The sequence below is a fragment of the Pantherophis guttatus genome, chromosome 11, assembly GCF_059756535.1.
Source record: "Pantherophis guttatus breed Tessera chromosome 11, ASM5975653v1, whole genome shotgun sequence".
Taxonomy (NCBI): domain Eukaryota; kingdom Metazoa; phylum Chordata; class Lepidosauria; order Squamata; family Colubridae; genus Pantherophis; species Pantherophis guttatus.
In genome coordinates this window covers 734188-753648 of record NC_142073.1, presented here as the reverse complement: position 1 = coordinate 753648, position 19461 = coordinate 734188, and the positions used below count along the sequence as shown (strand labels likewise).

Genomic DNA, 19461 nt, shown 5'->3' with positions numbered 1-19461 from the left:
GGGCCACTGTTGCAGGAAGGGCAAATGATTGCTCCCCACTGCCCCTCCCAAAGTAACCCTGGCTGGCTTCATGCCACCGAGGGGGCACCCGGCTGCCCACATCCCCACCCAGCCCCAAGAACCACAACCAGCCGAGCAAGGAGAAGAGGAGCTTTATTCCCAAAGAGCTTCCAAGAGTGAAGCTGGCAGGATGGAAGGAAAAATGGTGGCGCCAAAGTCAGTGGAAAGTCAGGCAGGACACGAAGCCCCCCCCCCTCCAGGAGCCGGTGCAGGTGCCTGAATGGCAAGGGAGCCCCTGCTTCCTATGGTGCAGTGGAGGCCTCTCAGGATCCCCACGAGCCCCTCCGGGGCCCTGCCCGGCTGCACTCTGCAGGATGGGCGCTCCGTCTTCCTTCCCCCCGTGCCCCCTCATAGGGCTGCCATTGGGTTCCCCCACAGCTGGTGGCTCAGAGGCTTGTGCGAATTCCTGCCAGCCACTCTCAGTCTTCCTGCTTCCCGTCTTCTCCCTCAAGCTCTCCTCTGCATCAGTAGACAACGCACAATCCACAAGGAAAGTTCACATTCGCCCGTATCGGCTTCCCCTGTGGTGGCCCCTCTTCCATCAGAGGAACTCAAAGACCCAAACTAACGCAAGGAAGAATGGGCAGCCAGGCCCATCCCCCGCCTTCCCTTTACCCCATAAAACCCCAACAGAGGCAAGGAGAAAGTGGCCCCGTGGGGTGCAGGCGCCACAGGCCCACAGGTTGAAGCAGCTGCTGTACAGGAAGGAGCCATGCAGGGCAGGGAGAGAGCGGGGATGGCGGGTCAGCAGGCTCCCATCTCTGCCTCTGGCCATCCCTCCCAAGGAAGAGGCTGCCGGGTGGCCAGGATGGCTGGCTTGCCTTGCAGCTGAGAGAAGGGGGGGGGGGGCTGCAGCAACTCTTGGTGTTAATGTGGGAAAGGAGATGCAGCCCACCCCTCTTTTCCCATGCTCAAGGCAGAGAAGCAAAAGCAGGCTCAGCTGTTACGATGCGGGGGACAGACAGCTAAGCGTCTTGCAACATACCAGGACAGAAGCCACAGTGCCAGACCACTGCAGGGCAGGGCATATGCTGGTCAATGCTGGGTTAACACCAAAGTTTGCGTGCACACCCCTCCCCCCCCCAAATACTGTGCAAGAGTAGCCCTGGGAGGGTGCCTGGTCCAGCTGCTCAGCTTCCCTTTGGCAGTCCTCCAGAAAGCATCCCAGGGAGCAGCGAGGCAGGAGGGATCCTACGTGAGGCGGCTCAGGAAGGGGCAGCCCCCACCACCGGGAGCTCTGCTACTTCCGGAGCATCACGGGCCCCTGCAGTGGCCCCTCCAGGCTCTGCACATAGGAGAGGGCGCTCTGCAGGGAGGTCAGGCAGTAGCCCTCTTCCCCAATCAGGTATCTGGGAGAAAAAGGGGGAGGAGGTGTTGCTCAACCAGGGATCCACAGAAACTGTCCGTCCCCGCTCAAAGAGCCCGTCTCCTCCCCCAGGAAATCCCTTTTCCACCCTATCATCAGATACATGCAGAGTGTTATTAGGAGCAGCGACTGCCATTTCTGGACCCTCAAAATTGGCAGAGGGGAGCCTGGCGATGGGGCAGCCCCAGAGATGCGACCAGGCAAAGGGCAGAGCCAGCAGCCTGCCCCAACTCCTGCCTGGGCCCTGCAAAGGTGGATGAACATTTGCCACGCCTACCCTTCATGGATGAACTCTTCCAGGGCGGCACACTCGGAGACCAGCTGAGGCAAGTTGCTCTGGAGGACCACAAAGGACAGGATGGGCAAGAGGTCATCAGCACCGCTGCAAAGGGAGGGACAGAGCGAGTCAAGCCTGGCTCCTCAGCTCAGCAGCTGGCAGTGCTGGGGGACGCTGGTGCCTGGGCTGCTGCAGCACTGCTGCTTTCAGGGCAGGGCCTGCCCAGAGCTTGCCCAGGAAGTGGCAAAGTGGGCTTCAGAGCCAGGCGTCCCATCTGGATAGGACACTGCGGTCAGGTGCTCACATAGCGGCGGATGCCGGTGGCCGTTGGCTCCCACAGTATTCCTCTGCACATTCACAGATGACTCGCAAGGTCCTCACTGAAGAGACGGAGGTGGGGAGGAAGACAGGGCACACAGCTCTAGGACTGGCCACTCTCATTCATCCTCCCGATTCCCACAAGCATTTCTCGGGGCCGGCTTTCTCTGGCCGAAGGGCAGGGAAGCAAGACCACTTTTTCCAGGGACTTTTCAACCCCTGGTAAGCTCGGATCTCTTGCTCCCCCAGCCAAACCAGCTGGTCTCTCCCTCCCAATTAGGAAGTCCAGCGTGTCTGTGCTGGACGAGGCCAGAAAAAGTTCCAGGGTTAACTGGGAGAGCTCTGGCACCTCTCTGCCTGGAAACAAATGTGGGGGAGGAGTTTCTAAAGTGCCCCCAACCCCAGTGGGCGACTCTTGGCCTCCCTCCGGATTCCAGCCCATCCCAGTTTGACCTCACCGATGCACTCCAGCTTCCTCTGTGGGCAGCTGCTGGGAGGGAGGAGGAGCAGCTCCTGCACGGCTGCAGCGTATGGGGGAGGCCCTTCTGCCTTGGGTAGCAGCTTGGAGGGGATGCCCATCTCAGTTGGAGAGGTCTTCCTGCGCAGCTCCATGCTCTTGGACAGAGCCTCTTCCTGCGCCTTGTAGACAGTCCTAGAGGGTAGGAAGAAAGGGCTGAGCAGACCCTGGTGGCTGGGCGGGCAGGCTCCCTCCCTTTCCTTTGCCCATACACCAGTCAGCCGATGCTCCTTGCCAGGAGGAGGGAGGGAGGAGAGGGCTTTCTGCCTCTTCCTGCCCAGCAGCCCCCAAACTCTCCCCCCCCTTTTCAACAGCACCATCCAATCAAGATTTGGGGGGGGGGTGCTGGCTGGCTCACTCCCACCTGTACACAGTCAAGAGGGGCCTCCAGAGTGGGCCGAAGAAGGCTTCCTCCAGCCGCGCCAAGCATTGATCCTTGGCGGCCGCCGTGTTGAGGCCTTCGAAAGCCAGCAGCGTCAGGGACAGCAGTCTGTCTGCAGGGAGGAATCAGCCCACCTCCATCAGTGCAAACCTCTAGGAAGGAGGTGCGACACACCCCCACCCCCGCCATGGATTGGCCTGCAGCAGCCGGCAAACCAGATTCCTTCCCCCTCCCAGGCAGTCCAGCCCCCCTGGGGCTGCCCACCCAGGAGGCTCACCTATGGAGTTGTGAATGTCCTTCACGACCGCCTTGAGGGCCTCCTTTTGGGAGCCCTTCTTCCCAGCCAGAGGGCTTTGCAGGGACCCTGCTGGCCGGGCTTCAGAGGCTGACAAAAATTGCTCCAGGTCCTCGAAGGAGCTCTCCCGGTCAGCCAATGGGGGGGACACACGTCCTTCTTGGGGGGGAAGCAACAGGCTCTGGTCCTCAATGAAGGGGGTGCCAGAGATGCTATGGCGGAGGTTCAACTTGTTGTGTTCCTGGACAGAATACATGGAGTGCAAGCTTTGGGACGAGCGCAGCCTCCGTCCCTCGGTGGCCGATGGCAGGAAGACCTCGGCGTCCAGCGAGGAGGAGAGGGACCAACCACGCGAGGCGTCTGTCCTGCTTTGGCTGATGAGAGGATAGATCCGATTGTAGGCCGAGCACTGCAGCTTCTTCAGCAACTGGCAGATGGGATGGTCCGCAAAGCTGGAACCAAGGAAGGGGCCATCACCGAACATGGCTGGGGTCCCCTCGCTTGGGAAACTGGGCAGCAGGAACGACCCACCCCTTCCCCCCTTGCTCTCCCTGCAGGGGCTGCGCTGGTAGGCAGAGGAGGAACCGGCCTCTTCTGAAAGAGGCTCAGGCAAAGTCCAGCCAGGGAGTGTCCTTCTGTCCCTCCAGGCCAACTCAAAAGTCCACTAAGGGACCCAGGGGCTTTCCCAGTGGGAAATTATGGCTCCCCCCTCATCCCGGTCTCATCCCCACTGGACGATTGTGCCCTGCTCCCCACCTCCCTACCTGAGCAGGTGCGAGAGCAGCTTTGGCACCAAGGATAGATCGCTGGGATGCTCTTTCAACTGGGCTTTCCACAATCTCGGCCAATCCTGGGGGGGCGGAGAAAGCAGAGAACACTGAGCTACAGCCCGCCTCCCCCATCGTCTCTCTCAGCCCCTCCCTGTCTGCTTCTTGGGGACTTTTGCACACAAAACAGCACGCTCCGTCCTTAACGTGGTCAACCCTGGAGCCTGCTGACATACGTGGTCCTGCTCGTACTCCAGGATGGCGGCGTAGATGGCGCGCTGCTCCTGCTCTTCTGGGGTCAGCACCGCATTACTGGAGAACCTCCTAAGGGGTGGAGGAACACGGGCTCAGAGGAGCAGCTGGGCCCCCTCCCTCCCCACCCATGAACGGAGAAGGGGGGCAAAGCATCCCAGGCCCAGCTGACTTGCCTGTTGGCAGCTTCCTGCAGCCGCAGCCGATGCTCCTCCATCTTTCTCTGGAGCTGGGGGGGGGGCAGAGTCAAGGTCCTCCCCAGCAAGGCTTCAAGGTGCCCCAGATAGCCCCCACCTGGGTCCTCTGGCCAGCCAGCAAAGGCAGTTGGGCCAAGTCCCAGTCCAGCTCAGAAATGACAAAGGACAGCTGGCTGCAGAGACAGCCAAAGAGAAATCAGAGGGGGTGGAGTGGTTCCCCTAAAATGAAGCAGGATGGGGAACTGGGATGGGAGACCACTAGGGAATCCCAGGACTGCGGTCTAGTCTCCTGTGGGTTTGCCAGCTCAGCCTGGGAGAGTTCTCCCTCCCTTTGCCACAGAAAAGCCAGAAAGGATACGGCCTCTTCCCGGGCTTTTGCGATCACCAAATTCTCCATCATCTGACGTTGCAGAGAAAGTGTCTGTTGAGCAAAAAATAGTAGTAAAGCAGAGTCCACAGGACTGAATGGAGGACGAGGGAAAGGAACGTGTAACCAACCAACCAACCAACCAACCAACCAACCAACCAACCAACCAACCTTTGTTTTAAAAGGGGAAGCACAGCTTCATCTCAGCTTTTGGGCAAACGGGGCCCAAAAATGTGTGGACCACACTGCCTGGCTCCCATGGGGCCCCAGAGGCCCATTATCTTCCCAGCCGGCCCCACTTGCCAGAGAGGTCTTCTGCACCGCCTGGTTGGGGTTGAGCCGGGCCAGCCGGGCCTCATAGGTAGCTCTCAGCTTCTGGTTTTGCAGGGATGCCTCTTCCAGTGGGCTCAGCTCTCTGCTGCAGAAGAAGAAGCTCCTTCGAGGCCGTGTCACCTGGACCAGCTCCAGGCAACAGCTTGAGGGTCCAGCCACCCAGCGCCCAAAGGCCCCCACACCTCCCTCTTACTTCCTGGGGCTGTGCACTTGAGTGATCTGCAGCTTTTGGAACATCTCAGGAGGCAGAAACGGCGACAGCTTCCTGCCTTCATCAGAGGAGACTCTGCGGTGCCGAGAAACAGGAGCAGGGCCCACCTTCTTCCCCACCAGCTTGGCCTTGGCCTTTCCTAGAATTGGGGAATTAAGAAAAACACAGTCAAAGCCCCATTATGGTCAAAGTAAACATCTCAGGACTCTCAGAGGGGCAAAACAGGCCGAAGTCGCGGGCCAGAGTGCAGGGTCCAAGGAAGAACCAGACAGCCAGGAAGACAAACATTGGGGCCAATGGCAAAACCCAGCTCCCAACCTTTGCATGGAAGCACAGAGCATGTTCCAATTATGAAGCAGGACATAGGCTTCAGACACACATCACGCACATTAGGCATCTGCCCAGTTAAAAACAACCATCAACACTGGGTACATTCTAAGCCGATTGCAGCCAGTCTTGAGAAGCTAAGTAAGGTCAGACCTGGTTAGCAATTAAATGGGAGACCAACAGGATACCTATAGGACATTAGGCTAGTCTGGGAAATAGAAAAAAACTCCCTGGAAGAAGGCAATCAAACACCATTTCCACACCATTGCCAAGAAAATGGCAGGAAGGGATCAGGGGAGCCACCAGGAGTCCATATGGCGACTTAAAGCAGCAGTCTCCAAACTTGGCAAATTTAAGACTTGGAAACTTTAATTCCAGAATTCAGGGAGTTGAAGTCCACACATCTTAAAGTTTCCAAGTTTGGAGACCCCTGACTTAACGGAAGCTTTATTCTAAAATCATCATTTAGAGACGAAGCCCTTACTAAGCAGTGAGGCCAATGGACTCTTTCCCGCCTGGACTCAACTTTTGACCAGGTCCCATTGAAATGAGGAAGACCTCCTCCTTTTATTCTGCTTGATGAAAAGGGGAGGGGGATGCCTATAAAAAGAAACAGTGCTCACCAATTTTAGAAACGCTGCTCTTGGCTCTTTCCAGGCACTGCTCCGCTACCTTGAGCATCTTGGGGGTGTCAGGCGCCAGGTCATTTTCATCCCCTTCGGGACAAGGAATGTGTGATTGTGTCTGTCCAATTACAAGGGGATGCAAACCCACCTCAAAAAGACCTCCAAGAGAGCTCGGTGCCAACCACCTTTCCCCTCCATCTGGCAGGATTTAGCCATTCTAGGACACCCCTCCCCCAGTGGGATCACCCACCTCCAGGAAAAGTGGTTTTTGCCCATCATTCCTTCCCCCAAAACAGCAGATGCAGCATTTCTCAACCTTAAGGAATTTTAAGACAGGTAGACTTCAACTGCAAGGATCCCCTGCTCAGAATGGATGGCTGGGGAATTCTTGGAATTGCAAGTCCAACATCTTCAAGTTGCCAAGGGTGAGAAAGACCAATCTAATGGGGCTGCTCCTATCAACGCTTTGGTCCCGTCATCCTCACAAGACCTGACCAGCAAAACATCCTTTCCTGAAGCAGCTCCATCACCCAGGACACCAAGGGGTGGGGGTGGGGGTGGGGGGGTGACCAGGTGAGGGTGTTGAGAAGAGAAGGGCCAAGCACTGCAGCTCCAAAGGAAATGATTGGGGCATTATTTCATCTTGTCAGGGTCACTTGTCAAAATGCTCCCCCTTGGAAGGGGGGTTTCCATGCCTTTATTTTGTTATCTTAAAGACACCAACTCTAAAGCTTATCTTCCTTCAAGAAAACCGGTGCTGCAAAGGAGCCCATCTCTTTCGGAGGGTCCCAGGGAGGGGTTTCCCAGGGGGGAAAGCAGGGGTTACCAGTCGTGGCTGCCGCCTCTTCCAGGAGAACCTGGGTGATGTAGCTGATGCTCTTTAGATAGTCCACATAGGCTTCCTGCCAAGGAGAACAATTCAGCAGGTGAAAGGGCAGTCCTAAGAGGCCCAGGCCAAAGCCAGGCCCTTCCGGGAGAGAGCCAAGAGTTGGCCGGCTCTTTTGCTGCCTGCCCCGGGAGGCTTCATCCCCGGGATCCGATTCATCAAGGAAGGGGGGGGCAGGGCGGGAGAGGCTCCCGGAGCGCCTTCGGCCGCTCAGCGCGGAGCTTTCGGTCTCCAGGCAACGGGGCCAAAACACCTGAGGGGCGGGGGGCGGGGCTGAAAGACCCCCGAGCCCCCCCGGCCGCTGGCGCAGAGAGAAGGGGACGGGAACCAGGGCGGGGCCCCTCGGCGCCCCTCACCCGCGGCCGGTCTGCGGCGTCCAGCTCCAGGGCAGCCTTGGCCAGCTTCATGGCGCCCTGCAGCGGCTTCACCGGCGGCTCTGCGGCGGCGGAGGGCGCGGCCGCCATGGCTGGGCCGGAACTTCGCCGCCGAGGAGCGATGGGCGCTCGGACGGGGCCGGAGCCGGTGAGGTCAGAAGGGGCGCGGCTCCGGGAGGCGGGGCGGGCGGGGGAGGAGCCCCCTCGCTCGTGACCGGCCGCGCCCGGAGCCGCCCCGGGGAGCCGCCGCTGGGCGGCCGGTCGCTGGGCTGGGCGGGGCGGGGCTCGCTCCGCGCATGGCAGGAAGGCCCGCCTGGGCTCCGCAGTCCCTCCAGCTCGACCCCCGCCCGGCCTTCCTCGCAGCGTCTCTTCTCCCGCGGGAAGCCAGCTGGGCTCCCCCCCCTTCAGCCCCGCTCTCCGGTTCGGCGTTTTGTGCACACTCAGCCGGCCCGGCTAGTCCCCAAATCCCGACTGAGCACACACGAGGGGCGGGCGACGCGGGGCTCGGCACCGGTCATGAGTCCCAGGCCCCCGGACACCCACCCAAGCCCTCCCCAGCCGGCGGCCGCCCGGAGGCCCCAGTTCAGGCGGGGAAGGCGGCAGCCAAGTGCGGCGGGGGAGCCCCGGCTCCGCGACGGCCTCCCTTGCGGGGGTCGGAGCGGGCCGGTCTTCCAGGCCCCTTGAGAAGAGCGCCCGGCCTGTCCGCCCGCCCCGCTGCTCCCCCGGGACTGCCCGGCGGGGCTCGGGGGCTGCGGCTCAGGGTCGAGGCCGCGGGCGGGGCTGCTGCTGGCGCGGCCGGCCGGGCTCCTCCGTCCGCCAGGGGCGCTGCGAGCCTGGCCAGCCACGGGGGGGGGGGGTAGGGGGACCGGCGCCGGAGCTCCGAGCAGCAGCCGGTGCGGGCTCCGTCTGCGCGGCCATGAAGCGGGATCGGCGTGGCCGGTTCTTGCCCGCAGCGCTGGCGGCCAGGATCGGGTCAGACCCGCCGCTGCCGGCCGAGATCAGCAGGCCAGAGTCGGTGAGCCGGACGCGCCGCGGACGCGCCGCCGCCGCCGCCCGGGAGGAGAAGAGCGCGCCGGAGCCCAAGCGCTGGGCCTCGCCGCCCTCGGAAGCCGCCGCCGCGCCGGGTGAGCAGAGCTTGGCCTGCGGAAGCCTTCCCGGGGCTGGGGAGGCCATCGGAGGAGCCCCGCGCGGCCCCCGCCTGCTTCCGCTTGGCCTTTGCCAGGGCGCGGGCGCTAGAAGGGCGCTGTCCTCGGCCGGCCTGTCCCGAGCGCCGCCCCGAAGCCTCCCCGCCGCTCGGTTTGGGGCGGAAGGTGCCCGGCAGGCCCAGGTGCGGCGGACGGAGCGGCGCGGTCGAGTTGCGAGCAACCTGGGGGTCGGGGCGGCCTTTACGTGGCCGGGATGCCTGCAGGGTCCCTAAGCCGCTTCTGGAGGCGGGGTGGCCGCCGCCCGCTTCCTCCGCCGAGCTCCAGAAGGCCGAGAGGCCGCCGCTGCGCCGAGACGGCTTCGCCCTCCGAGAAAAGCCCGGAAACGAAACGCAGCAGGCGCAGGCCCGACTCTGCTACAGAGGCAGCGAAGGCTAGTTTGTATCGGGCGGGCTGCGAGCTCTGCGCTCGGATTCGGTCCCGCTTGGGGTGTCAAAGTGAGCGGCCGGGAAACGGCCCTTCGCCCACCGGCGCTCCAAAGGGCTTTGTTCCCAGAGACGGGGCCCTTTGCGGGAGGGAAAGGTGGAGACTCCCCTCCACTCCGGCTCTGCTGTGAAAGGTCCGGGGGGGCTGGGGGGGCCTGGCTGCAGGGAGCCTCTCTGGGTGGAGCGGCCGGGCCAACTCCTCTCTCGCCATCCCTGCAGGGATCCCCCGGGGCCTGACCACGGGCTTCTGCCGGCTTTGCCACGGGAAGTTCTCCTCGCGGAGCCTGCGAAACGCCTTTGGGGAGCCGCCCGTGGTGAGCGAGGACCCGGAGAAGCAGCGGCGCCTGGGCCAAGCCTTCTTCGCAGACTTCCAGCGGCTGGTGGGGGTGGCCGCCCAGCAAGACCCCGCTCTTCCCCCCTTTGTTTGCAAGAGGTGCCACGCCCAGTTCTACAAGTGCCGCAGCATCCTGAAGGCTTTCATCCAGAAGGTGAACGTCTCGCCCGCAGGACTCCCCAAGCCGCCGCGGGGAAAGTAGGTTGAGCAGCCTTGCCCCCCTCTGCCCACCGCCTGAGGGGCGGGCACCTTCTCTGCCCTGCTGATTTTGCCAAAGCAACCCAGCACTTGTTGGTGGCTTGCAAAGGCGGCTGTTTAATCAAGAGTTCCCTGCTCTGATCTGTCTGCCGTCCCTTCTCTGTGCAGGAACAACCTCGCCCAGCCTTCACTGCCCCTCGCCTCAGCTGGAGAAGGAGAGGCGCCTTGTCTGGGTAGGTGAGAGGCTGAATTCCCCTGGATGGTTTTGCCTGCTGCCTCCGAGCTGAAGGGCGCTTCTCCTTGGCGTGCCCTGGAGGCCTGCCAGCCAAGGATGGTCAGCAGCACAGGCCTTGTGCTCCGGGTGGACGCCAACCGCGAATCTGCCTGGCCATCCTTTGCCTAGCTAGGACGCCAACTTCTGAACCGAGGAGCAGAACGCATTTCCTCCACAATTCGGGCATTAAGGCAGCTAATGAGCCCCGTAGGGATTTTACTCGGTGTGCTACTTTAAAGCATCTGCATTGGCCTTTAGGATTTCCCAAATGATGTCTTTTGGACTGACTTTCAAAGATGTTGTACGTAGGAGACATTCTGAAGGGACTGATGAGGAAAGTTAGAAGCTGAACTCATTATAATAATTTTTGACCTGGCGCACTTCACGTCAGATGTGGCTAAGTCTAGAAAACTCCCCTTCCTTTAAAAAGAACGGAGAGCCACAAGGGGCGTGAATGACGATGCAAGGAAAGCCCCCCTGCCTGCCCCTGGTAGGATTCTTGCAGGACTGTAACCATCGGACTGCAGACTTCCACCTCTCAGTCTGATGCAGTCTTCTGCCTGTTTGAAACTAAAGGTGAGCCTCGCACCACACCTGTAAAATATGCAGGTGTGAAATAGACAGTGCTCAGCTGGTTCATCCTGGAAACACACACAGATGCCATTTTTGGTTTTATTATTTGAGCGGAAGTGTGGCTGAGAGTTCTGGAAGGGATCCAGCGTCTTCCTAGTCCTAGGGACTGCACACCCCTGGGAAGGAAGCCGTTGGCCGGTCCTCCGGCTGCAGCAGGCCCAGCCCAAACATGGCAGGTTATCCTTAAGCTTAGGTGGGAGGCCGGACCACCCCGTGAGCTCTTGCAGCAGCCGTAACTGGAACGGGATGGCCTTGACCGTCGGCCGTTTTTCTCCCTGTGACCTGCAGACCTGATCACCTCCAGCCCACAGTGCCTTCACCAGCTGGTAAGGTGGAGCCATGGCCACGCGGAGAACTGCCCGATGGCACCAAGCCTGCAGAGTGTCTTGTCGTCCAAGTACTGCGGGATCATCAGGGCCGTATGGGGCTGTGAAGAAGGCCACAATTATATCATGAGCACCGACTCGGACTGCAGCACCTTGCTGGTAGACAGTGCCCTGACTGTCCAGTGGGAACTGAAGAAGGACAGCCCCCAGCATGTGACAGGCAACGGGGTGGCATCTGACAGCTCCGGGGCGGCCATTCCATCGCTGCAACCCCAGCACATTGCTGCTAGAGCAGTGGCTGGCCAGCAGCTGGCAGACAGCGGGATTGCTTTGCCGGCGTCCAGTGCAGAAAACCTGGTTCCTGAGAGCCGAGGTTTGCCTTCCTTGCAAGACCCCTCGCAGGAGGACCTGCTCCAAGCGACCTGTCCCCGGTCGGGTAGCCCAGGTAAGAGGGTCGCTTCTGGCAGCGATGGAAGCAGCTACCCCAAGGGAGCGAAGGATTCGAGCTCAACCCAGAGAGACTCCCAGCTGGTGCTGAGCCTGCATCTCTGGGACTCTCTGCCTTTCTGTGTTCCCCTCCTGTCAGCTGATTCTTCTGGGTCCGATGGAGAGGAGGCAATAGCTGTTCAAACCCTAGAAGACAAATGCTCCTATGTCTGCTTCATGGAGCACTTCTCTTGCGCGTTTGTGTTTTGCATTGCTTTTAATTTCTGCCCTGTTAATTGGTTCCTCACCCCTTTTAGTCCAGAGACCCCACCTCCTTCTCAGAAGGAAGCAGTCCGTGGGCACAGGCTGAGACCTTTTCCTCTCTGATGGCCGAGGACCTCGGCATGGGCATGGGAAGGTCGCTGCTCTGCAGGGTTCTCCTCCACCTTCCATAACCGTTGTCGTTTTCGTTTCCCTAGGGCGGCCAAGTGAGAAGCTGGCTCTCTCTGCAGCATCGGATGAGCGGGTAAAAGACGCGTTCAGTGACCTTTCTGAGGGGTGAGAGAAGAGGGGGTTCGAAGTGTCATCTTTGCGCGCATGAAAGTGATGTTGTTGCAGGGAGACATTTGTCACTCCCCACTGAGAGGATTTGGAGGATGTTGGAGACTGTTTGCAGGGAGGGAAAGTGGTAATTGACAGTGGCCGGAGAACAGCCTTTGTTATAAGCTTGTGATGCCTTCTTTGGATAGTTTGACACCAGCATGTTTTGAACAAGTTCCACTTTAAATCTGGTCTGTCCTATTGTTTATAGGAGTGAGAAAAGAAAGCTTCCTTTTGTAGGAATTTCCAAGCCCAAGTTGAAGCTTTAAAAAACTATTTTGGGGGCTGAGCCCTCACTGAAGCCCCACACCTGGCCACGTTGGTTGGTTGCTGGAAGCCGTTGCATCTGGACATCCTATAATATTTTTGAGACCGGGATTCAGTATGCTGCTCCTGAATCTTCCTTGGTTCAATGGGGATGAGCTTCCACATTTTCCAGGGCCCTTTTCAGGAGAGCCTGCAGCTCCACTGGCCTATAAAGTCACCCTTTTTTCAGTGCCATCTTCTGGACAGAGTTGCCTCCAATACCGGAGCACTGATGATGATCCCAGAGACGTCAGGACAGAGTTTGTGACTTATTACAGACTCTATTATGTAATACGGAAGGTGGGGATCCCTTGGTGAATAATCAGCTCAAGCCAAGCCAGGTGCTACCATGGGCATCCAATCGCCTTTCCTCAAACAGCAGCTGCTCCTTCTGTGGCTTTCGGAAAAGCCTCGTCCACTCCAGACTTTTGGGGTGCAGAACAACAATTGAGGAACTGGCTTGCAAGGGCCATTTTGGCGATCAATCCTTGCCTCTCCAGCTCAAAAGGACCTGGTTGGTGTGACGGGGAAAATAGAGCTGCTAAGCCTGGGTTCGGTGGCTGAACCCAGGCTTACCTGGGAAGCCCCTAATTTTAGAATCTTGCTAAGAATCCTTAGAGGTTGGGGGGACTTGATTGATTATAGATTGGGACAAAACTGAGTAAGCATTGCTGGTGGTCCTAAACAAGCGTCGTCTTGAGATGCAGCTAATCACAGTAAGCGACTGGCATCTAGAAGCTTTTCTTCTCTGTCCCAGAATCTTTCCAAGAATTCTCTCAGGAACATCTACAGGCATTTTTTAGCTTTTAGAAGGGATCCTTGCAACCAACAGAAGCTTGAATCCTGATGTTCATGAAAGCTCAGAATGCCAGCATCTGGTTATTTGAGAGGCCTCGTAGCCGCTTTTAGACAGCCGCTTCTCTTCCTTGCTCTTTGGTGGCCTTTGCACGGCCCTTCATCAACCGGCTCTAAGTCACCTCCTTTCAGAGAAATGAGATTCATTGATTCAGAGCTGCTGGTCAAGGAAAGCTCACTTGGCTACCAAGTCTCTGGAGATTCTGGTCATCCAGGCCACGGTTGTCCCAAGGGTGCTTTTTCAAGAGGCAACTGGACTTCCTTGTTTTTCTTTGAAGACATTTCACTTCTCATCCAAGAAGCGTCTTCAGCTCTGACTGGATGGTGGGGAATGGGAGGATTTATATTCCTTGCAGACAGCTGGTCATTTGCATTCTTTTGGAGGGTCGTTGAGGCCATTTGGAGGTTGTGTTGTCTGGGTCACCTGAGTGGCCCAAATGGGTGTGGAGCCTTCTTGGAAGTGCTGGAAGGACTGTGTTGTAGACTGGAGATAGATGATGTTGTGGCCCTCCCCCTCTGCTGAGAGAGGGCTGTTCAATTTTGACATAGATGGCCTCTATTTTATCAAATTGTATTTTCATTTTATGTATTAAATTCTTGTTTTGCATGTTCACTGGCAGCTGTCTGAAGTTCATTGTAATTAACCAGTGAACCAGTCTATTTTAACCAGTGAAATGGTTAAAAGTTTCTCTCCTTTCTCAGAGAGTCTTCAAATGAGGATGAGAACCACAAGACAGCGCAGTCTTCAGACGACTCTTTTGAGCCTTATCCAGAAAAGAGGTAAGTCTCAGCTCCAGACTGCTGCACCTCCTGGGGGTGGAGTTGCCACGGACATTTCCCTTCTCCCCACTCCCAAATCCAGAAGGCAGCACGTGGCGGCCCTGGGAGCCTCCCTGAGGAGAGGACTCCAATCAGTTCTCCTGCTTTCCTCCTTTCCTCTCAGGATGTCCAATAACAGAAAAGCGGAAAGCAAAGACGCAAACGTGGAGGAGCCAAAAACAAGGAAGAAGCCAGGACCCAAACCTGGCTGGAAGAAGAAGATCAAGTGCGAAAGGTATTGGAGGCTGCCCTGGTTAAGGGCCTCGGGGAGAGCCTGCCCGAGCTCTGACCCAGCTGCCCTTTTCTTCTCCAGGGAGGAGCTGCCAAACATTTACAAGTGTCCTTATCAGGGCTGCACAGCTGTGTACAGAGGGGCGGATGGCATGAAGGTAAGCCAGGTCGCCCTGCAAGAGAAGCCAGTCACAGCCAGGGGGTTCCCCAGGAGAGAACATACTTCAAAGTGTGCGTGTGAATTCCTTCCAGTAACTTCCAGTGGCCTTCGCCAAGGCAAGAAGAGATGTGTCTAAAACAAAACACGCATTATAGGGGTTGTGGCCTTGTAGTTAACTGAAGGGGACCCCTGTTTAGAGCCTAAAGAGAAAAACGACTGGCTTATAATTAAAGCTCGCGTTCTGCAAAAGCCCAGGTTTCGCTGCACATTTGATTGAACACATGGAGCTGGTGGATCAAAAGGCACGGTGGCTCCTGCCTATTCAAAACACCAATGCCCATGCATTGAGAGAAGGGGGGAGGGGCGGAGAGGAGAAGAGCCAGGGATGTACCTGGCAGTGAAGAAGGCCAGAGGATAAGCCGCCCACCCTAAAGCCCCTTCTCTGGTTGGGTCTAGAAGCACATCAAAGAACACCACGAAGAGGTCCGGGAGAGGCCCTGTCCCCACCCAGGATGCAACAAAGTCTTCATGATTGACCGCTACCTTCAGCGCCATGTGAAGCTCATTCATACGGGTAGGCCCTGTGACATCAGCCATCGCTCACCCAGCCATCAGCTTGGCAAACCACTCTTGCCACATGATTGGGATTTAGTTTGGCAAAGCTGAAGAAGGCAGGCCCCCTGCCCCTCCCCTCCCACAGGGCCAAGGACTGTCCTTTCCTTGCAAGGATCCCTGTAAGATGAGCAGAGAAGAGACCACCATGAAAGGGGCAGCTCCTAAGAAGACACAGCCCCCCCCTCCCCCGCCTTTTCTCTGGCTCATCTCACAAGACTCTCAATGGATCGGGACCTCTTGTCTTCCTTCCCTAATCCACTGCCAGTCAAAGGTGGATCCTAAAAAATGGTAACTCAGAGAGGAAGCTTGGGATTCTCCTCTCACACACACACACACACACACACACACACACACACACACACACCGGTTTTCCTGGTCTTACAGGTGAGAGCACCTGTTTGCAGCCAATTCTAGAATGCAATCCAGAAAATACAGAGAGTTTAGAATTCACAATCTAAAAAACCTCATACAAGGCTCAGACAAGGAATAATGGTTTGTTTTCTTCTCCAACCAGAGGTACGCAACTATATCTGTGATGAATGTGGCCAGACATTCAAACAGCGCAAACATCTATCGGTCCACCAGATGCGCCACTCAGGAGCAAAGCCACTTCAGTAAGTGCTGGAGCCAGTCCAGGAGTCTTCCCAGAGCTGCATTTGGGAGCTTTCAGACACTGGCTGGGCTTACAGTGTCAGATGAGATCTCTCTCTCTCTCTCTCTCTCTCTCCTCACCTCTCCTGAGAAGATTGTTTTTATGCCTTGCATGTCCTCTAGAAGGAATGCTGCTTCTAGGAATAAGGTGTCCAAATAACTCGGCCAGAAGGGCTTCCTTTCTGTAAAAGAAAAGCAGCTGCCAGATTTCCCTTAGTGCAAGTATGACTGTCCCACAGGTGCCTGTTTTTCATAAAAGGAGCTTTTTGAATGGTTGATACGGAATCTGGACTCTCTTTCAGATATGGTTGCAAGACCAGGTAGAAGGTAAAGAGCTGAGAACATTTTTACTCACCTCTGCACAGCTGCGTAAAAGCAGGTCCGTCTTGTCCTTTGTGTTCTGCTTTCCTTCTCCAGGTGTGAGATCTGCGGCTTCCAGTGCCGGCAGCGAGCCTCCCTCAAGTACCACATGACCAAACACAAAGCGGAGGCAGAGCTGGAGTTTGCTTGTGACCAGTGCGGGAAGCGCTTTGAGAAGGCCCACAACCTCAATGTTCACATGTCCATGGTGCACCCCCTGACCCAGACGCAGGAGAAAGCCAAGGGGGGGGAGCCAGAGCCCAGGGCGGTGCTGGACACTGTGGAGGGCCAGCCTATCAAGGTAGAACTGAGTGCGCAGCAGGAACCCACCTGAAAATGCCCTGACACAGCTTTGCATCGATCGCACAGGACAAGAGGTGGCGTGTTTCGGAAGAGGCCCTGGGAAATAACTTCTGCTTGCTTGCGAAGAGCTTTCCCTTGCGGTGACGGTCACTCTCTCTGTGCTTACGCTGGCATAGAGAAGCCTCTCCTTTGCCCAAAGGCAGGGTCCGTCTGCCCTTCCCGCTGACGATGATCAAAAGGCATCACGCCTGTTGTAAAGGTGCAAATAGCTCACAAGACACCCATAAATTCCCTGTGATGGCTCTCGAGAATGATGGAGACGTGAATCCAGATGTTTTACATTAAATTCCAAAGCCAAGCTCAAAACGAAGAACAGGACATTTGTAACCTAATTTTTATTGTTCAAAGTCAAAATTATGCTTGTAATAAATTATTTACACAGTACGCTGGACAGATCCGGCTTCAAGGCACATACTTAATTTGTCCATCTTTGGTTGGGGGAGTTGCAGAAACTCGTTTGAGACCTGGTTGGGGAGGGGGCTTTGGCCTTCAGAAAAGCAGGAGTCCTTCCTCTAGCAAATCCCCACCTGTGCTGATGAGGGCTGCCTTGAGCTCTGGGTCCAGATCCCCACAGAGGCCCAACATCTAGGAAGAGAAAGAGGTGCTGAGGTGGCTCTGGCCTTAAAGCAAAATCTTTAGCAGAGCAGAGAGAGTGGTGCTAGTTCTCTCTTGGGAGGAAAGAATGGCTGTTGAGTGGTGTTGCTTCCAAAACCATCGCCTCAGAGTCCTACAGTGTCCAATCACTACAGGTAAGAGCAGTCAGGGTGGGCCAGAGCAGCAAAACAGGCGATCCTCCCTTAGGAGGAGGGATGAAAAGTCTGGGAAAAAGAAGCTGCACGTCTAGCTAGCCCTTCGGGTCTGTTGTGACTGACCCCGGTGGCTCTGCAACCGGCTTCCTTTTAACTAGAGAAGGACGAGACTACACTGACCACCTACATGCAGAGTGGAAGCTCTGCCCTCAACCGACGCCTCTCATCCCCCAAACTGCATTTGCAGATAGTGAGGCTGCCTTACTGTCCCAGGAAGGGATGAAGAGGTGAGAGGTCAGCGGACGTGCAAAGAAGGGGGATTCAGGTGGGATTCCTGTCTTCTGGGTGGGAAAGACAGGAACTCCCTCCTGGGTCCACATCTGTCCTTCCAGTTTGCTGGAGCCGATTGAGGCCTGCTGTCTGTGTCTTCATTGCAGGGCTGCAAAGTTTCAGCGAAGGCTGGATTCAAAATCTGTGCAGCCCCAGTGAAATTTATAGGGAGAACTTTGTAAACACGTGTGGTCAAGATTAGAGTAGGAAGCACTCAGAAAGTCTGAACCGAACCAGGGCCAGCTTCTAGGCTGTTGTGTCTTTCGGATGTCCACAGCAGGCACTCACCTCTTGGAGGTTGGAGAAGCTCCCTGGAGGACACCGGGGGATTGCCCGGAGTAAGAGTTGCCGCGCTTGCTGGATCAGCAGTAGTGAATCTCCCTAGAAAAGACAGATCAAGTTCAAACCAGCTTTGTAAGAGATTCAGAGTAAGAACTGGAGGGACTGCAGCTGGGTAATGCTTTTCTTTCTCCGGCCATCCTATGTGTCTGGCCTTGTTTAAGTCCTTCCTCAGAAAGGGAGCAATTGTATCACATGTTTAAAAGGACTGAATATATTATTCTTGTTCAGGCACCACTTTGGCTAGCTTTCTGCAGTTGTTTTTAAGCTTTCTTCGGCCTGTGTGTTTGGACTGCCCTCTCCAGAATTCTCAGCCTTTGGCCACGCTGGTTGGGAATTCTGGGAGTAGCAATTCCAGCACATCCTTCCTGTGTGGGAGGGATGCTTTCTATGTTTTACAGTTTCTACATTTTACAGTCAACAGAAATGCAAAATTATTTGCAGCAGCTGCATTTCCTTGGGATGCAGCAGCCCCCCCCTCCTCTCGTGATATGCGTCCAAATGTGCAGCAGCACCACTCAAGCCCAGTTTGGGGTGCTTCCCAGGTGAGCTGAGTGCTTCCCAGTTACTGGATCGTGGCAACCCACCCATCCAATAGATTGGCCATGAATGCCAAGAAAAAGGAAGGGCCTGGGGGGGAAATGCTGGAGGGCAAACCCAGCCACTCAAGGAACCTGTGTGCTCACGAGATTGCAGATGTGCAGACTTTGCTCCTCCTGGCTCGGTCCAACCATCGTGGCCCGTTCCGTGAAGAGCTGGAGCAGTTGTGCGTACATGTCAAGAGCCACAGGCAGGAATGTTTGCTCTCTGATAAGCTTTTCCACATCAAAGGCGAAGAGCAGGCTGGGGAAAAGTGGCAGATGTTAAGCAGGCAGCAAAGCCGTTCACGGCATTTCTGCATTGCCCGGAAGAGAGAAAAGATGCAGGCAGAGATCAAGCTGGGCTTTGACGGCCAGCCTGGGGATGATGGAGAAAGAGAGCTCCCTGCACGTGGTCCAGGACAGTTAGTGGGCCAGAATCTTGTGAGAACATTTGAGCAGCTGTCATAGCATACCAGCAAAGGGAAGCTGGCTAGTCCCAAAGGTTAAGTTGCTGTCAAAGGAAAAGTGAGCGAGGCGAAGGCTTCCGCTGCCCCCCAGAAAGCCCCCTTCTGCCAGCCTCAGAGAGGCAACCCCTCAGTCAGAGTGAGATGGGGGAGCGCTCTTGGGATAAAGAGCAAGGAAAGCCTTTTTCTTCTTTCTTTTGTAAGCGAGGCCAACGGTTTTGAAGCAAACTGCCTTTTCAGATTCCTTCTGCCATTCTCCCACTGCCCTCCTGCTCCCTGAAGTTCACCTTCTTGTACGCAAAGAGCCCTTCTGAGGTTTACCTGTAGAAGGCAACCGGCAGCATCTTCAAGTGCTGATCAGACACAGCATCACGCAGGGTCTCATAAAGCTCACAGCCTGCAAACCAAAAGGGACAGGAACGCCAGGGCTCATTTTTCAGAGCAACGCTATCGGTCCTGCCCTGAAGCTGCAGCACAGGACGGTTTCTGCACCTTTTCCTGCCGGACAGAAGACAGCCAGCCAGCCAAGCCCTTCTTCCACCAAGCGCTGAAGCACTCTGGAACTCCATTCCAGATCTTTGTGAACATCCGTTCCTTCCTGGAAAAAAGAAATAAGATAAAGAACATTGCTATTTCTTGATTCTTGCCACAGAGACTGGGCAGCT

At 56.6% G+C, this 19461-nt stretch overlaps 3 protein-coding genes across 5 annotated transcripts in view; 1 reads left to right on the top strand and 2 right to left on the bottom strand.

Annotated features, from left to right (window-relative positions):
- Window positions 1–136: 136 nt before the first annotated feature.
- VPS9D1 (VPS9 domain containing 1) lies at window positions 137–16088 on the bottom strand. 3 transcript variants are annotated; one of them, XM_034426666.2, is made up of 15 exons: window positions 7538–7861; window positions 7122–7197; window positions 6293–6385; window positions 5325–5481; window positions 5102–5216; window positions 4790–4852; window positions 4411–4463; window positions 4219–4306; window positions 3980–4065; window positions 3198–3667; window positions 2903–3032; window positions 2480–2673; window positions 2008–2083; window positions 1704–1808; window positions 137–1409 (listed from the first exon to the last, which is right to left on the bottom strand). In XM_034426666.2, exons 1-15 carry the CDS (start codon window positions 7643–7645, stop codon window positions 1301–1303), a joined length of 1923 nt encoding a protein of 640 aa, XP_034282557.2. In that variant the 5' UTR covers window positions 7646–7861; the 3' UTR covers window positions 137–1300. The 3 variants fall into 3 exon arrangements, with proteins under 3 accessions (XP_034282557.2, XP_034282555.2, XP_034282556.2); XM_034426664.3 differs by having other exon boundaries at window positions 6293–6413; window positions 7538–7835; XM_034426665.2 differs by lacking the exons at window positions 7122–7197; window positions 7538–7861 and adding an exon at window positions 15966–16088.
- On the top strand, window positions 7852–16743 carry ZNF276 (zinc finger protein 276). The gene is made up of 11 exons (XM_034426663.3): window positions 7852–8679; window positions 9402–9714; window positions 9883–9947; window positions 10910–11392; window positions 11853–11931; window positions 13837–13914; window positions 14078–14188; window positions 14267–14342; window positions 14801–14918; window positions 15474–15573; window positions 16028–16743. The coding sequence occupies exons 1-11, from the start codon at window positions 8472–8474 to the stop codon at window positions 16302–16304; spliced, it is 1908 nt and encodes a 635-aa protein (XP_034282554.2). The 5' UTR covers window positions 7852–8471; the 3' UTR covers window positions 16305–16743.
- Window positions 16654–19461, bottom strand: part of FANCA (FA complementation group A) — a 46849-nt gene continuing 44041 nt past the window's right edge. Inside the window, exons 39-43 of the mRNA XM_087877334.1 lie at window positions 19289–19394; window positions 19118–19193; window positions 18438–18594; window positions 17701–17793; window positions 16654–16918 (exon numbers count right to left, since the gene is read on the bottom strand). Of these exons, the coding sequence (XP_087733460.1) occupies window positions 16823–16918; window positions 17701–17793; window positions 18438–18594; window positions 19118–19193; window positions 19289–19394 (528 nt within the window). The 3' untranslated portion in view covers window positions 16654–16822. The remainder of the gene's footprint in view (window positions 16919–17700; window positions 17794–18437; window positions 18595–19117; window positions 19194–19288; window positions 19395–19461) is intronic.

Bases quoted from the DNA above. Each gene is read 5' to 3' on its own strand.
- VPS9D1 (XM_034426666.2), bottom strand. From the start codon at position 7,645: ATGGCGGCCGCGCCCTCCGCCGCCGCAGAGCCGCCGGTGAAGCCGCTG. The intron at 4,066-4,218 runs GTATGTCAGCAG...CCGCCCCCCCAG, and splicing joins TGGAGTACGAGCAGGACCAC to GATTGGCCGAGATTGTGGAA. The intron at 1,809-2,007 runs GTGAGCACCTGA...CTCCCTTTGCAG, and splicing joins CCACCGGCATCCGCCGCTAT to CGGTGCTGATGACCTCTTGC.
- ZNF276 (XM_034426663.3), top strand. From the start codon at position 8,472: ATGAAGCGGGATCGGCGTGGCCGGTTCTTGCCCGCAGCGCTGGCGGCC. The intron at 9,715-9,882 runs GTAGGTTGAGCA...TTCTCTGTGCAG, and splicing joins CCCAAGCCGCCGCGGGGAAA to GAACAACCTCGCCCAGCCTT. The intron at 14,919-15,473 runs GTAGGCCCTGTG...TTCTCCAACCAG, and splicing joins TGTGAAGCTCATTCATACGG to AGGTACGCAACTATATCTGT.